This window comes from Egretta garzetta, unplaced genomic scaffold, assembly GCF_000687185.1.
Source record: "Egretta garzetta isolate BGI_Z169 unplaced genomic scaffold, ASM68718v1 scaffold306, whole genome shotgun sequence".
NCBI lineage: Eukaryota > Metazoa > Chordata > Aves > Pelecaniformes > Ardeidae > Egretta > Egretta garzetta.
Window position 1 is genome coordinate 1,374,578 of NW_009260131.1, and position 17,506 is coordinate 1,392,083.

General features: G+C 38.7%; 1 protein-coding gene across 1 annotated transcript in view; it reads left to right on the plus strand.

Moving 5' to 3' along the window:
* Positions 1 to 192: 192 nt before the first annotated feature.
* Positions 193 to 17,506, plus strand: part of VRK2 (VRK serine/threonine kinase 2) — a 45,366-nt gene continuing 28,052 nt past the window's right edge. Inside the window, exons 1-6 of the mRNA XM_035896970.1 lie at positions 193 to 328; positions 10,944 to 10,999; positions 11,529 to 11,598; positions 12,433 to 12,520; positions 12,658 to 12,766; positions 14,183 to 14,275. Of these exons, the coding sequence (XP_035752863.1) occupies positions 193 to 328; positions 10,944 to 10,999; positions 11,529 to 11,598; positions 12,433 to 12,520; positions 12,658 to 12,766; positions 14,183 to 14,275 (552 nt within the window). The remainder of the gene's footprint in view (positions 329 to 10,943; positions 11,000 to 11,528; positions 11,599 to 12,432; positions 12,521 to 12,657; positions 12,767 to 14,182; positions 14,276 to 17,506) is intronic.

The window sequence follows — 17,506 nt, forward strand, 5'->3', positions numbered from 1 at the left end:
CCCGTCGGCCGTTGGAGGGGAGGCCCCTGCGAGTGAGCCGCCCCGGCCTGCTGCTCAACTGAAAGGCCCGGAGAGGCCGCGGGGAGCTGGCCCCCTGCTCGGTGCCTGTTGGGCAAAGGCCATCGGGGGGTATTGTCTCTTCCGGCAAAAGTCAACTTTTTCTTTCATTTTCCCCCCCCTCCTCAAGGTGCGATGCCGCCTAAGGATCGCGGCAGAGGCAAGCTGCCGGTTCCTCTCCCAAGAGACATGATACTGAAAGACACGGAAGGAAAAAGCTGGAGGCTGGGCAGTCAGATCGGCCAGGGAGGATTTGGCTTGATTTATTTAGGTAAAATACCGGCGGTGATTGGAAGGGTGACTTGCAAATTTCTTTGTAACTTTCTGATATGAATAAGACAGAGTGGGTTTAAAAAGTTACTGCTGTTTACGTGGCGGTGATCATCTGTGTCTAAGTGTGCTTTTCTGAAGTTTGCAGTGTCCTGTTGGGCATCCTTGTTGTTCAAAGTGTTGCTGATGGTGCAGTGTCTTCTCCATGGGCTGTCCAGCCCAGTTTGGTGGCTTCTAGTGCACTTTTCTGTGGAGCTTGTGTGCGGCAGGCAAGATGCTGCTGCTTGTCAGGCTACCGAAGAGCGCTGCCAGGCGATGCTCTTCAAAGTAATGGTGATGCTTTTGTGAGCTGCCACTTTGGACTTGTGCCAGTCTTGTGCTCTGGAGCGCTCTGGGTTTTTAGGTGTTGGAAATGTTATCTTCTGGCCAAGAGTAATTCAGTTTTCATCCAAGAAGCATAACAGTAACAATAGTTAGCTGGGTGTTGCCTCTGAATTAAAGTCTTTCACCAGAGGTGGAAATGCTGTTCTTTATTTGCTCTAGCCTAGATATGTTTCTGTATTTTCTTCAGAAGAAGCTGCTGCATTTCACTCAGTCTGTGTTTTATAAGGAATGAATGGTTCTGAAAGGCAGTTTGTAAAGAATTCTGAGTCACTGGAGAGGATGTAATGAATGTTACTGTTGCTGGTCTCTATGAAAGAGCAAATCCTGGATTCAGGGCAATATTATGAGTGGTGAGGGGTTTTTTGGTTTTGTTTGGGGTTTTTTTGTGGGTTTTTTTTTGGCACGTCAAATATATATGGGCAAACTAGTCCACAGTGACAGTTAGGAACTAAATTGAGCTTGCATTAAGACAGCAGCAAAGAATTATCTAGAAGCAGTTTAGTGTACCATCCCCGGAGTCAAACGTGCTCTTTTTAAGTTAGAGGTATGTTAACTCTCTATTTGGAGTATTAATGTTTAAAACTTGATAAGCGAGTCACTCCTATACATGAATCGACTTCTTTTGATGCATAAATCGGATGCATTTTTTTTTTTAAGCTTTTATTTTTTTTGTGTGTTTCTGTCATGGAAAATACAGGTTTGATTGTTTCCCACTCTTGAATTTTTTCATTTGATCTCTTAATGATGTTTCCTTCATATTGAGTGATTTGTTGGAAAATATCTGTTAATATGCTGTTATGCAACATCAGCTTTCTGCTTAGTGTGATTTCCAGATTTTTATAACGAGACAAGTTTTCATTAAAACAGACATTATATGTAATGCGCTTCCTCAATTCTTTTGTCTTTAGTAACTCCTTTCAAATCTGCAGAGCTCTGCTAGATTCAGTGTGGTTTCATGGAGGTGAAGTTGTGCATCAGTGTCAAATTGTAGCATGAGGCACCTATTGTAGAGAGAAAAAGTGTGCATTTTCTATAGAAGGGTTAGTGTGTTTGCTCTTTTCGTATTTGCAGACATAAATGTAGCACTTGTGTGCCACTGGTCTCTTGGTGACAGATTTACTGTGATCTTTGTTACATCTGTCTGGCTATCTCATGGTGCTTGTCTGCTTTCAGCTGTTCAGGAACATTTTACATTGCACTGAAGTATTCTTTCTCTCACTCTTTTTTTTTTCCTCCTTGTGTCCATTATGGTTAATCACAAAGAACTGAATGGCAACTGAAGACTCATATTTTACTTCATGGTGTGATAGTCCCATATGTGGTCAGATGTTGCCTCCTTAAGGTGGTTGCCCACTTGTACTGTTCTTCCAGCTATTAATGTGTGGCTGTAAACTATAGGAGGGTGGACAATTTTGCTTGTGCATCTGGGCTTAAGTTGCATCTAGACTTCAGGCTTGAGTGGAGAAACTTTCTAGGGGGGGAAAGAGGTGTAAACTGGCTTTTAGGAGAGAAGAAGAAAGTGCACTTTGTTCCACTGAATGCCTGTGTAAATGAAGCAAAAAGATTTCAGTAAAAGCCTAAATGCCACTGCTTCTGCTTTTCCGCACAGTAAACAGTCACTGAAAAACCTGGAGAAAACCAAGGCTGTGTGTATATTTGCAAGTAGTTTGGTGTAACAGAAGTGAATGAGTAAATGGCAACAGTTGGTGACTATGGCCCTACATCTACCCTGTATTTAAGCTGTTAGTTTGTTTTACTTTGGACTAGATTTGCTGTGGTCTGCTGCACTGAATTTCTTTATCAAGTTGCATAGTTTGAACCTGTCTGAAGGAACTGTTTTGAATCCCCATGTTGCTGTTAGTAGTTGCAGTGCATCTGATAGGTTCCTCTAGTGGAGTTTCTGGTTTGGTTTCCTCTGGAATTTATATAATTCACGCATACCTAACTGCTCTGCCGACTGAACCAGGGGGTTGATAGGGGTTTCGACTAACTGCAGTTATAGAGAAGTCAAAGGCTAGTGCACTTAGAATATTTACATTCTTTTTCCTTCTGATATATCTGATAGCTTTTTATGACCTTTGAAACTTCACTTGGTTACATTTGAGAGGTGCTGTGCATAGGGCATGTATGAGATGTTACTGTAAGAAAAGTAGACCTAAGCACGAGCTAAGAAGTGAAGTTAAGGTGTCTTTGGGTATTGCCATTCAAGGATAAAGGAAAGGAGGACAGAAACTTGCAGAAGGCTCCCATGAAGAGGAAGGACTGAGAGAACTGGGGATGCAGTGCAGAAAACAACGTTGTAGTGGGTGCAGTTCTCCACCTGTAAGAGAAGTGTGTTCCTGAATCACTTGGAATATAGCTCTGTCATTTTCTGTTGCAGTCACATCGCATCGGACCTTGTGGGCCATACAACACGTGGCATTCAGTCAGTTTCATGCAGATTTGTTTAGTTTTCTGTCTGATCACACAAACCACAGAGGTGATTTCATGTGTTGTGGTGTTTGTTGCAGTTTGGCTCCCACTGAACCGAGGTGGAAAGCAGTTGGTGGATTAGTTGAGAACAAGAATACAATCTGCGACCCTTGGTATTACTTTGAGAGCCAAGGGGAATGAAGTAGATGACAAACCTTTGAGAGTAAGATATGGATGCTTGGTGCTGAGAGGCACCTTCTTTCTCTGTGCTGTTCAGACTAGTTTTTAGTGCTTACACAGCAAAATGTGAGAGGACCACTAAACTTTCAGTGAGAAGCTAACCCAGAAAGAGCTGAAGAGAGGTGGGCAAGATAGGAGAGTGGAGACAGTTTCGACTGCCTGCCAGATAGGAACAGCACAGCCCTTTTTTATAAAAGTAAAGGTTAACTTTGCCAGCTATATCTTTTAATAAGTATTTTTACAGTAGCAGTGTAAAGATTTTGATGTGCATTGTTATAGCTTAATTTCCCATTAAGAGTACTCCATACTCCATTAATCTACAGCAATGTTCTTGAGAAATTTTACAGTATCTCTGCAAAATATATTTATAAGGGATGCGTTCTGTGGAAGGTTCTGTTCACTAAATCAAAGCTGCTGAAAGCCATTTACTGACCCTGAGCCCTAGGATGCAAATAGTCTCTTCAGGTGCAGGGCTTCTAAACTTTTAATTATCTACCTGAAAGTTATCACTATCCACAAGTTCTGTTCTGCCTCGCAAATGTTTTCCCTGGTTTTCTAATTATTCTCTTTCCTGCCTGTGCCATCTTGTCTGTTTCTTTGTTGACTTGTTCCTTCCCTTGGATTGCCTTTGCATTTTTATCTTGACCAGAGCAAATCCAGCAGCAGAAGGCTTACAAATACTGATTCCTCCCAATGCTTCTGAAGAGGAGAGCTTTCTCTGCTGCCAGAAGCAATAGAAGCCATCTAGAGAAGTTCTCCCAAGCACTGTTTTTGTTGTAGCAAGAGCAATATGGATCATAAGCTGGAATTAACGATGCTGTTGCATATTTGAAATTCTACTTTATTTCTGTTAATGGTGCTGATTTGCTGTCGGGCACCCCAGAACTGTTTTCTCTTTGATAAGGGTGGGCAGAATGGAGAGCAACTGGGGAAGAACGTGACACATTGGTGGTCTCACAGCTAGTTTGTAGCCCTGTGGAGAACAGTGTCAGTACATTAGAATATTAAGCAAGAGTTGAGGAGGGTGCTACTGACAGCCTCACATTCTCTCATTTATCTTCCTGATCACAGTCAGTAATTAACACCAGTCTTTATATAAATCATTCTCTAGTCCTGCTGCAAGCACTCTATTAATGCACAATTTGGACTGAAAATTTAAATGCAGAAAGGTCACACAATGTTTTGTTAAGATTCTACTGTCACAGTGAAATCTGCTGTACACACCACTATCTACTTGCAGGCTTCTTTCTCATGGAAACTGATGGCTCTGCAAAATATTTGTTTTTTAAATATATATATATTTATATACACACATGCTTGTTAGATGATGTCTTTTACAATCAAGCTTATTACATTGTAAACGTGTTTTAATTGTATTACACCTGTATATTGTAATGGAACTTTGTAAGTGATAGGTGAAAACTAAGAGTTTTGAAACCATTTTTTGTAGCTGGCTTTGCAGCAGGTGTTTATGTGTTGCTGTTTGACTTTTATTTTTGTGTGTGGTGTCACAATATGGGAAGCTCAGGGAAGTACATACTGATAAAGCTTTAATTGGTGATAATTGTGCCCTGCTTGGAGGTCTGTCACCAGTATAGCCAGCGAACTCTCTTTTCCCCCCACCCCCCATTTTCCAAGAAGAGGCACAAGAATATCTGCTTGAACAGTAAACACTGATTAAACAGGTGAATATTGTCTTTTAATACCAGCAGCACAGGGAGCTCTGCTGCTGGTGGAGGTAGGGAAGAGGTGTGGTTGTGGCCTTTTGTGCTTTTAAGCTTGGACTGTAGTACCCTCCGCCGCTGATATTCTGAGGCCTGATATTCTGGGAATCAGGCTGAGGTGTGAAAGAAAGTTTGTCTCTATTTCAGAAAGAGTACTTTCCATGGATAATTTGTATAGCTGTGAGCAGGGGTGGGCATCTGTCAGGGAAGAGAAGCCTTGATGGAAGCACATTCTGTCATTGTCATAGTGTTCATTCCTTGGATTGCGTTAGGAAGCTGGCTTTAGCAATTGGTTCTAGAGAACTGAAGTAGTTCAATAGTTGCTTAAATTAACTTCACTGACAATATTTACTATAGTGCAGCAAATGAATTAAAAATGTAGTAAAAATGATACCAAAATATATACATTCAGCATGATTTTTATAAACTCAATGGAAGGAAGAACATTAATAGCAAAACCCTGTAATTAATAGCACTAGGAAATAACTGTCTGGTTAGAGATGGATTTTTCTTAACCTTCAGATGTTAAAATGCATTTCAGCAAAGGTCTCATTGTACCTGCAGGTGCAAACCTTTAGTGTGAAAATAAATTCACTGGCAGAAAAACACCACTTCAGGAAAAAGTCTTTTTAATATTAACTAATATCACTAATATTAAACTGTAAAAATATAGCTATAGCAAGTAGATTACCTAATATTTCCCCCTGCCTATGGGGAAACTAAATCATAAGTTTAGCCTGATTTTTGCCTACTTGGTGGTTACTTAGGGCTGACCAAGTGGTACAGGATCAGCCTGTTCCCTCTGTTAACAAGGAAATGCTCCCTGCCTTGACGAGTTCTTGCCGGTGACTGCTTCCCCTTGAATCTTCCCTCTGCTTTTTTGGTCCTCTGTAGAATAGAAGTCTTAACTCTGAAAGCATAACTCATTTTTACACAGTAATCTAAAGCCTGTTACAAAGACTGCAGAGACCATTGCTATTATACTTCATTGTTCTGCCACATAATGTGTTGGTTTGGGTTTTTTTTCCCATATGTGTGAACCTGTGATTTGGGAGCCATTGTCTTGCTCTTCATTAGTCTACCTTGCAAGAGTTCAGGTCAGGGACTGAGACCCTGGCATGCCAAGTAAAACTAGAAAGTCAAGAGAGCAGGTTTTATTTTTTTTTTTCCAGTAGGGGATGTAATTGTGAGCAGTGTTATATGGTAACAGGAAGAGTTTTGCATGAAAGATAGGGCACCTGTTGCCTTATGGAGGGCACTCCCTTCAGCCGTCTTTGGCACTTGTACCCTGCTAAAACTGGCATAGTATCTTCTGAGTGGGCACCACATCAGACTAGCAGATGGACTGGAGCAGAATCTTGCCAGAAAACAGTTTGTGCATCAAGTTTTAAATATTAGAGGCCTGGACTCCCATCTGAGAGTTCTGTAAGAGCAGACCATGCGTAGCTTTTCTGCCTGGGGTTAAAGGATGTGTCGTACCTATTTCAGCTTAGAGTAATTAACTTTGAAAGTCAAAAAGTGGCATCCATTGCTGTGGAATACAAAACTTTGGCTCTAGTGAATCAAGATTAAGGTTTCATAGACAGATGAGTACGAAATATAGCAAAATTTCCTACCAGAACTGAATGTTCTTAACTTGGAGGCATTTGTAGTTATCTGCAAAACAGTTTAGTAGTTGAGCACCATTTTCTACCAAAACCAGTTTAGTGAGGTCTTGTGGAAGATGGTTTCACAAGCATGGTATAGAGGGCTATGTATCTGTAATTTGTATAATAAAACTTTACATTCATAAGGCTACCTAGAAGAAGAATATAGGAAAAAAAAAACCCTATTTGTAAACATTGCTCAGAAAAGAGTCTGTCCAGGAACTTATGATGCGTCTTTAAAGTAATAATATGAGCAGAGAAGCAGGTCTTCCTTAGGCTGCATTAAAAATGGACTGTAATGAGCCTTCAAGCACTGAATGTTTCAGTTCTTGGGAAATACTGGATATTGTGAAGGGGGGGGGAAAGCAATGTGCTTTGTTCTCCTTTAAATACTTGCCTCAGAACCCTCCATATGTAGGAAATACTTGAAGTTGAGTGTTAAATAGCAGATACGACTTTTTATTTATTTGTGTACATTTTGGTTTTAGTAACTATATTCCTGCAACTTGGATTGTTTTTTTCATTGTTAGATGCTCTAAGCAACGCTCTCCCCTGTTTGTTAGCCATTGAATTTAACAGCTCTTGGCTTGACTTAAATGGGGTCAGAATGTTTCCAGCTTTTTTTTACAGGTAGCTTCTAACTTCAAAAAGTGTGATATTTTTGAAGTTAGTTTTTGTTTCTGCAAAAAAACTAAGCTGACAATATTGCTCTTCAGGATTAGTTAACCAGTGAAACAAAGCAAAAATAAAATACTAGCGACCCAAGAACTTCTGAAAATAATTTTGTTCATGTTTCCCAAACAAATATATCCTCAAAAATATCCAGCAGTGGCAAAGACACCAGCTGTGGACAGGAGCAGGGATGTTTTTTCAAACTGCCAAATCAATGCTGTTTTCTTTTCCACTGTGTAAACTTTGTCAACAAAACTGGTTCTGTGAGAGCCATTGAAAATATTTCACCATATTCCAAATGTGACTGCCACAAATTAACTGCTAAAACTACAACAAGCACGTTTGAACTGGCAAACAGAATTGGCACGTTTCTCTGTCAGATTGCATGCAATTGTGCTGTGTGGTTGTAGGAAATCACAGTTCATCCAGAAACACTCTTTTGTTACTGTGTCATATTAACGTTTAGAAAGCTACATTAATTAAGGTTGTGGCACTCGGCAACAAAAAGGATGAAATTCATGATGAAAGTGGATGATAAGACTATAACTGCTGTGCCTGGGTGAAACTAGGGAATTCTGGACATGGGTTAATTTGAGGAAAGTTATTTGCTGCGTTGTGTAGGCACAACAGTTGGAAATTGTGGCAAAGAGCGTGAACCTTACTGTACTGCTTTATTTCAGAGTGTATTTTAAATGTATATGTTTTTTCACTGGCATGGTAGCTGCAATTATGTGAGGAAGGGGAGGAAGGGAAAATAGAGCTGTGCCCTTTGCCCTTCACAAATATTCTGTGAGAGTCCTCTTGGTATGAGATAGAAACAGCCACAGCCCCATACACAGCTTCATCTTGCACCAGTGCTCCCAGTTAACAATCATGCAGACAATGGTTTTCATTGTGTGCATACATCAACACCCCTGCCCCCAAATGTAAGGAGCATCTCTAGTTGATAAAAGGAAGGTAAACTGTAAACTGGGAACTCTCACACTTGTTATGCTATTTTAAGATATCCTTTGCAAACATAACCTCGCCATATAGCGCTCCTGGTACTCTTTGTGTGTACTTATATGCCATCAGAGACCTCCTGCCTATCAGCATTGCTCTCCTGCAGGGTCTCTGCTTACTGTCCTGCAGTCTAGCATTTAACTGATTGTAATATTATAAATAGCCATGTGCTACCACACAGAACGAGGCTAGCACATGGCTAATTACGAGTATACAGTAATTAACTATGAGCTAAACTCGCAGGAGAGTATGTGGTGGTGGTCTATGAGGTATGTAATCAGACTGTTTGTTAAACCTTGGGAGCCTTTCCAGTCTGTTAAGTAACTATACATAGTAATGAGACAATTTTTTAAAAACCATTTATGTGTATTTATGGACAAAAAAATAGTCTGTCTTATTTCTAAGCTGCGGTTAAAATATTGCTGCCTGGTATATGAATGCTTAATTAAAAAGATACAACAAAAGGTACATATGCAGCTTCAGCTTATCTGTGTGTATGCGATTATTGTCTAAGCATTATCTGTGTAAGAAGGTTAGAGTGTTATTCACTGTGAATGTTATGCCTCGTTTCATGTATGTGCAGTAAAAACAATAACACCATTTCTCCTTTTGTAGATTTGAATGTCATGTTACTCACTTTGTGGAGCATCTGTTCCTGTATCTAGTTGAGCTTTGTCTGACTTTTCTCCCTTTTCACATTGTAACAATTGCCAGTTAGTTTTGGTTTGATTTTTCTTCAGGATGTTCTTTCAGTGTGACTCCAAAAAGCATCCACACCGGCATAGTGTAAAAACCATGGGGGTTAGGCCCTTTTGCTGGGCTACCTCCCGTTAATTGCTCTTCTTCATTACCCTGACAGCTGTTACTGTCTGTTCCAGATTACCATGAATGAGGCCTCTCTTTATAAAATGTCAAGATGTCTACAGGGAAGTTAGATCAAACTCTTTCAAATACATTTAAATGTGATACTTCTCTATACCTATCAAACCTTGGTTTATGTAACTTGGTGTTAAAATATGTTTTCTTATACGTAGATTCTTTTCTGATCTGTGTCAGTAAGGGAGCACTTCTAATTCTGTTTGGGTAATGTAGTGTTGTTGAATACAATGAAAATGCTTGGGTTATGTTCCTTTTAAACTAATGTCTTCAGCTATTAACGCATTGTCTATAGGTGGCAGAGAAAGATAAAGACTTAAGCACCTGTGCTTTAGTTCCCAGTTCAATACCAGAATATTGTAAGAACAAAGTTTACCAAAATTTCTATCATGGCTTTATGGTAGTTTAAAATTGTATTCTGAACGTGACCGCTACTTCTCTGAGTCTATGGGTAGTTCACACCTTCCAGAGCTCCTGTTCTAGTATATGTTCATATTATCTTAATGCATTATTAGCACAGAAGCATCCACATGGGGAAGTGTCAAGCAGAAGGCAGTGGGGACTCAGCGGGCATTTGGGGTGTGTATGCTGCCAGATTCAACCCAGATGCTGAATAGAATTGAAGGAAGATAGCAGCTGAAGCAGTCTGTTCATTGTAAAAAATAGTTTTATGCCCTGACCATCAAAAAATGTAAGCTTGGATGGTTTGGTTAGACCCAAGTTTGCTTGATTTTTATTATGCGGATAAAAGTAGTCTATTTTTGTGTGTGCTGACAGTTGAAGTGTCTCACACCTGGACTGTTGTTGGTATCTGATCATTATAAGAAGTTTGAAAGGGACACTTATTTCCTAGGAACTGTGTTCTTTTTAGTTTTTTTCAGTGATGATTCTAAAAGATGATTTAGTCTCATTAAATTTTAATCCCAGTGTAGCTCCATGTAGCTTCAGTAGTATCAGAGAGAATTGATAGTTCTCTCAGGGTCAGAAGAAAATAGGATTGCATTGTCTGTGCAGAGAGGTTCTGTCTCCTGGGCTGTAATTGGCACATGTGGTCAATTATTGTTTTGAAATCTTTACTTGCACTGAGAGGCACAATCCCTCATCTCCCCTTTAGGCAGGTGGTGGCTGTGCTATCCCTAACTTAGGCCAGTGTCTAAATAATGTCCCGTAGAAATCAAGGTTCTAGGGCCAAATTAATTTGTAATGGAGGAAAGCAGACAATCCTGTCTAGAGGCATAATGTAGGTCATAACTTTTAAGCGGCGTCTTTGTCACGACAGTGGATTGACAGCAACCAAATACAGAGGTTATCCAATTGACTGGCATGGCTTAAACATAGTTATAATGGAATACCTCACTGCGGTGCAAACATGCAGTAGGGACACCCTGCTTACTCCTTAATCAGCATCGAGGGAGAGAGTTCTGAAAGTGTGGGTTAAAATTGCATCTGTACTTGTTGATTAAAACTTCCGTATGTGTGTTGTTTTCATTTTGTTTTTCTTTGAACTTGGCAAAACTCTGACCTTCAAAAGCAGGAATTCAGACAAAATGTTGGCTCTGTTGTGTATTTTTTGGTCACCTTATGCAATGTTACTTGGTCTTTGTTTGCAATTATATTTTGTTGCATACAGCTTGATTCCCATCTCTTTCTCATTTTGCAGCTTCCCCTCAAATTCATGTTCCTGTAGAAGAAGATGCGCTGCATGTAATTAAAGTGGTAATGTGTAGATCTCCTTTCTAAATTGTTAACTTGTATGCAGTCCTTCCTCTTAATTATCTATCCTTATTTTCAGCATTGGGTCTGTATTGCATGCTTGTGGCTTTGGTTTTTTTTTTTTCACCCCTATTTTTTTAATATGTGTTTAGACTTTCCCTGCTTGGGGATATATTTGGCATTTCCCTGACACATAGTATTTCCTTGACTTGATTCTTTCTTTTCCTTGATTACTGCACTCAACAGTTTAATAAAGAAAATCAGGCTATGAACTTAAACACACCTGATCTACAATATTTCCGAAAATAGTATTTTAAATAATTCCGGAAAGAATCTCTTGTTTATGGAAATGTGTTGCCAAACAAGTTTTCTTTTTAGCTCCTTACTAACATTACATTTCAGCTGGCATGGTATATAGGAGGCGGGGGAAAAAGAGGGTTTCACCCTCTTTGAAATTCTCATACGCTTTTCTTTAGAAATTCTTGCCTTTCTAACGCATTTTACAATACAAATTATATTTATTTCTCAATAGGAATATCTTGAAAATGGTCCCTTATTTTCTGAACTGAAATTTTACCAGAGGGCTGCAAAACAAGAGCATAGTAAGTAATATATCCGTTCTGATTCAGGTGGATTTAAGGACAAGCTTGAGTTTAACTATGTCTGAAAAGAACTATTGCTTTAGAGCTTGATAGCCAACTCATTGCATATATACTAAACTAATCCTATTTGGTTCTATAATAATTTTAGATTGCTGTAAGTTTCTTTACTTGGATGTCCTCCTTTCTCATTGGAAAGGACAAGGATAACAGAAGTGTGCCAAATTTATTATGCACACACTTCAGAGTGCACAGCAATGAATAGACTCCAGAGAGAGGCCAGCCTTAGAGCAGAGGTGCTACATGGACTAATTGGTGACCGTATTTCTGCTAGTAACTATTTCCATGTGCGGAGCTAAATGTGTATGTAATCGTCACAGAATTTAGTATTAATCAAGGCACTTGATTCTACAGATGCTTAAGCATGGATGTGGTTTATTCATGGTAACTGTCCTAAAGGCTCTAGATGACTTAAGACTGCTGGTAGACATAAGCACTTTTGATAGCTTGAAGCATTCTGTATTGAATAAAGTAGCGCTTCTAAAGGAATTATTTCTTCAGCTATTGACAATTGCTGATCTGACTTCTAAGGGAACAAAGTACCACATTGCTAGAACAAAAACCTGCTTCTTGTTTTGGAGAATGTAGAGATCTTCACAGTAAAGTTATGGTCTGAATTTTTTGCTGTACAAACTGCCAGATAAATCTTATTTATTTCGTTGTTTCATTCAAAGTCTTGGCTTGATAGCTAAAACAAAACCAACAAAAAACCCCACACTAAACATGAAATTCTCTAGCTACCTTTAACCCAATGTTGTCTTTTTATTATTATTACAGTAAGAAAATGGATGAATCTCAAAAAATTAAGATGTTTAGGAATTCCAGTGTTTTGGGGATCGGGCTTGGCAGAGTACAAGGGAAAAAGGTACTAAGATGAATTGTAATTAAGCCTCAAATTAACTGAAGATCCATTTTCAACAAAATGGAGAGAAGTCCTTCCATCTGACGCAAACTTGTAGTCTTGTCTTAAATGTTTCCTCCCTTTTATATATTCCCTGGTAGCTATAGATTCATGGTCATGGAGAGACTGGGGGAAGACCTTCAGAGAATCTTTGAAGCTTGTGGGAGCAGATTTAAGAAGGAGACTGTTCTGCAGCTTGGGGCACGGATGGTACGTACAGAGAGAGAGGAATGCTGTGTCTCAAAATTGCTGAGTTCAGGTAGAAAATTATCTTTCTAAAATAGTTCCTTTAGGTAGCTCTTGAGTTTAAACTAAACACGTGTAAATGCTATGTATTTTCTTATGTTTCCATTTTTTTTTTTTTTAATTAGTATTAAGTAGAAAATCAAGACCGCCTGCAGACTGGAAGTTGGTAGGCTCAAACCAAAACTTTTTCTAATAGGTTAGAACAAAGACCATGCGCTTCAAAATGTGTGTCTAGACTGAGATGTGTAAGCCTATTGTCATATGCTTAAACATGTATTGATTTTTTTCTTTTCCCAATGTCTGAAGGGTATTGTATTAGACATCCATATTTGTCAAAGTTCACAATTGCATGCCTGAAAGCAAAATTTTCAGTGAGTTTGAAGAACACACTGATTGTACAATCCAGGATTAGGCTAGTCTGCAAATATCAGTTTTTGTTTTCAAATGTGTGTAGACTGGCACATAGTAATGGAAGATTGTATACATGCTCCTTTGTAATATCATTTGTGTTGTGAAAGAATGCTATTACTGGACAGAGGTGCACAGCAAATGGAGTAGAGGCAGTGGTCATAAATTGCAGGAAGAGGAACTCTGAGTATGAAGGAACAGTTTTGACAGAAGTTGTGTCTTAGCACTGGAATATGCTTCCTAGAGGCTGTGAAACATCCATCCTTGGGGACTTTTAAAACTTGACTATTCAATCTCTTGTACAGCCTGATCTAACTTATATTAGCTCTCCTTGAAGAACGGGGTTTAGACTGGATGTCTCCAAAGTTTCCTTTTAACTTTAATAATAACAATTAAAAAAAAAAAAAAAGTGAAGGGCTTTTGTAGTCACATAATTGACAAACTTGTAACACTCTCTCTACTCTCCGAAAGCCAGGATTAGATTGTCCTCTGTATGAGCTGTCAAGTGCAAACGTGTTTTTTAATAACAATGAGAGCTATTGTACCTCAGTAAGGAGCTGAAGAAGGATGATGATGCAGGGGGATGGTGACATGAAATGCAGGTCATAGAATAACTGGCAGGATCAAATATATTATAAACCTTCAGGGCTGATTGAATATGTTCTTTTTAAGAGCTTAGTGTTCTCAACATTTCTTCCAGTGTATAAAAAGTACTGGTTTCATTCTTGCTCTGTGACCTTAGAAGCTGGTACTTGTAGCTAGTTACACAGCGATACCTCATGGCAAGTTATAGCTTGTTTATGATTTGCCGTCAGCTATGTGCCTGGTGGGAACAGACCCTATGGACAGAGTGGGAAGTTCTTGTGCTCTTGCTCAAAAGAGCTCAGTGTAAGTGAGAGATTTGGTGGTAGCGTTAGGGACAGAGTGGATATGATGATGATGTTTTCTTTTCTGTTCTAAATCCTCTCTTAGTTGGATACTTTGGAATATATACATGAAAACGAGTATGTTCATGGTGACATCAAAGCAGCAAATCTACTTTTGGGCTATACCAATCCACACGAGGTAAGCATGATTACTTACCTACACTGTTACTGTAATGTGTTTACAACTTAAAACTATTAAAGTTATGTATATTCTGCATTAACAATTCATGTATTAAAAGGCGTTTATGCATGAACATTCACATCCTCTCACAGCAAATCTGAGAGTGGCTCTGTGGAGCTTAAGGTCTGAGAAAGAAGCAGGGCAAAACTCCGCTTTGTCCACTTTGTGCTCTGCTGACTGGGGTACTGGTATGGATGGGTAAACTAACCAAGAGGGTAAGTTAGAGGACCTAATTGCTGTTCTAGGCTATGCCAGTTAAAGTATATTAGTAGAGCTTAAGGATGTGGCCCATTGTATTTTCATTCTTGGGAAGTTCTAGCTTTCTAATATTGTCATGAATTGTGTTTCTGTGCCGCTAACTCTTATGTCCTGCTTGTTGTAGTGGATATAACAGCTAAGTAGGATTAAGGTTGCTGCTCTCTAACACTTGAAAGCCTAAAGCTAGCCTTGAAATTGAAGTGTTTTGGTGAAACGTTTTGAAACAAATCTTTTGGTCCTGTCCTACTCCACATGCTCTTATGATGTCTTTTTTTTCTTCAGTTAATAAAATCTAAGTATGCTCTTTTCTTGGAAAAAAACATCATTTAGGGGACAAAAAGGGCATCTCTAATGTCACTTAAATATAGTTAGCTGAAAGCAATACTACTTTTCTTTCAATTTTTGTTTTTCTGCTGCAGTGATGAAGAAACAGATCTTGCAAAACAACTCACTGCCATTGGAGGTTGAGTGGTTGAACTATATCTGCTTTTTTAAAAGTTTCAAGTTAAATGGTTGAGTCAAATTTAACTTTTCAGCTTTCTAAAACACATAGTTTGAAAACTATCATGGCTGTTTAAAACAACCATAGTTTTAGACAGTGGTAGCAGCCAGTACATAATCTCAGTTTATGGTGTTTACCAGCCTGCTGAATCCAAAGGAGGAGGCTATTTAGAGGCAAAACGATCTGCTACCCAAACCCATTAACATAACTCAAATGACTTTTTTTTGTCTTGGCTATTGTGTATTTTTATGACAGCAAGATATGCTGCTGTTTTTCACATTGAAATCATTTTGGAAGTGTCCATTTACAGCAATCATAAAATTTTAAGACATGTAGCTGACTTTGATCAGCTGCTTTTGAATTAACCAGATTGTGGGGTGATTTTTCTGATTTGTTTCTCACGTTGTCTGCATGAAGACCATCCTATGCTAGTATTTTGTTTTCAGGCACAGTAAATTCATTGACAGATTAAAAATAAGGTACTTGTGGGTTACTGGACAGAGGTTTTAGGTGGAAATACAAATTAAGTTACATTTATTAAATAAAAGACATCAATAGATATTCCAGTTTAAGTAGCTCCTAGCTCAACATGTACAAAGTGCGTGTTACTGCTGAGAGGTTTTGTGTGGAATTTTGTTTCAGTAAAAGTTATTTTCCACTGAAATTATTCTATGAAACACTTTTAAACGTTCACATTCTAATTCAGAATAGTTAACAGGAGACAATTTCTAACATTTGCTTGCATTTTGTAAGGTATGAATTAAACTTTCATTTCTGTTTTGCTTAAGAAAACTTGGAGCTGTTCAGATATTATTCAGATAAAGTTCCCAGTCATGGGCCCCAGAAATTCTGCAAGTGGCCACAGGTCTGCTGGTTTCACTGAAGCCATGATAACTATACCATACCAGTCTACAGCTATGTAGACAATGGTGATGATTTCTAAATGTGTTTTAAAGCAATGTGTACTACGTTTAGCTTACACAGCAGGGCAGATGGCTTAATGGTATTGTTTCTGGTCAAATAAAAAAATATTTACCAGACACAGTTTGTGTGATACCTTGAAACATGCATGTTCTGTGGGTTGTGGGTTATGAAAAGAAGGAATAATCTTGTCCAACACCACAGCTAAAACTTCCAAACTGGCAGTTCTACATGTACCACTAACTGAATATCCTTCCTCTGGACCTGTTGACTCTGATGTGCTGTCTGTCCCCATACTTCAATAAATGTTCTTTACCTGGGTTAGGAGCAGTACTAGACAGTATTCTCATGCAGATTCAGGCATTGAGAACTGTATATGTGTACTTCCACAGATGATTTTGCATTTGTCATGTCCTGGCTATTTGCATGTGCCATTAATTTGCATGTAATTTTAATGTTGCTTCTTCCCACTCCAAATGTGCCCAGTTCCTATGTAAGACTTCGTGATGTTGCGACAGCCTTTTCTGCAAATCAAGCTGTCTTTTTAAAATGCTGGTGAGCTGAATGTATTACATATTTACCAGAACAGCATTTTGGGAAGCTCTGTGGAGCATTATCACTGACTAAACATGACAACAATATGGAATATCCTGTCCTGTATCCTCTAAACCATTGTCAGAGATGCTGTATTTTAATTTGACAATCTCATACTAGCCTGAGACACTTCAGATAATACCTCGGACACTGTTCTGCTACCAAATGCCTGTGACGTGTTGTCCAACCTTCTCTGCTAAAATGGTGGATAGTTAGATTGCCTTGGTCTTGTTTTTGTTTTTTTTTTTTTTAAAACAATGGAACTGGGTGGTAAAGTGATCAGCCTAATCTCATAAATAGGGAGTGAGAGCATCTAGCCAGTGGCAAACTCCGGCTCAGGGATACAAGCTGAGACCTATAGCTTCAGTGTGATTTGGCATAATAAACCTGTCTGACCTAACAATTTCTGTGGTGAGTTTTTGTTAAAAATTTTATGCTAGTGGTTTCTTGCTCTTTAGGGTCTAGGATTTTAAGAGAAAATAAATTGGAAGTGTTCTTTAATTCTAGAAATTTGTTTTTTAAAAGAAGTAATCTCTTAAAAATAAAATATATATTCAAAATGTATTTCCATAGTCTGTTTTGGTGAAGAGACATAAATCTCTGTTCAAAAAAGCATATGTACATTTATACTCAACTTTGCATTTTTGTGTCATTTAGTGGCTGTTCATGTGTACTCTTATGTGCAGATTTGTCACTGACTTCCTGCAGTTCCAAACCCCATCTTTTTTCTTTCAGACTTCCTGCTACTCTCTCTCTTCTGTAAATTAACCTGGTAAATTTACACCACAGCCAATAAATATCATAGTCCCCTTTTTGAAAGAATGTGTGAAATCCATACTGCTATCCCCTACCTTCTGTGGCAAGGCAGAGAAACAAATAAAGTAAAGGTCCTGTCACTCTGTGACCTCCAAATG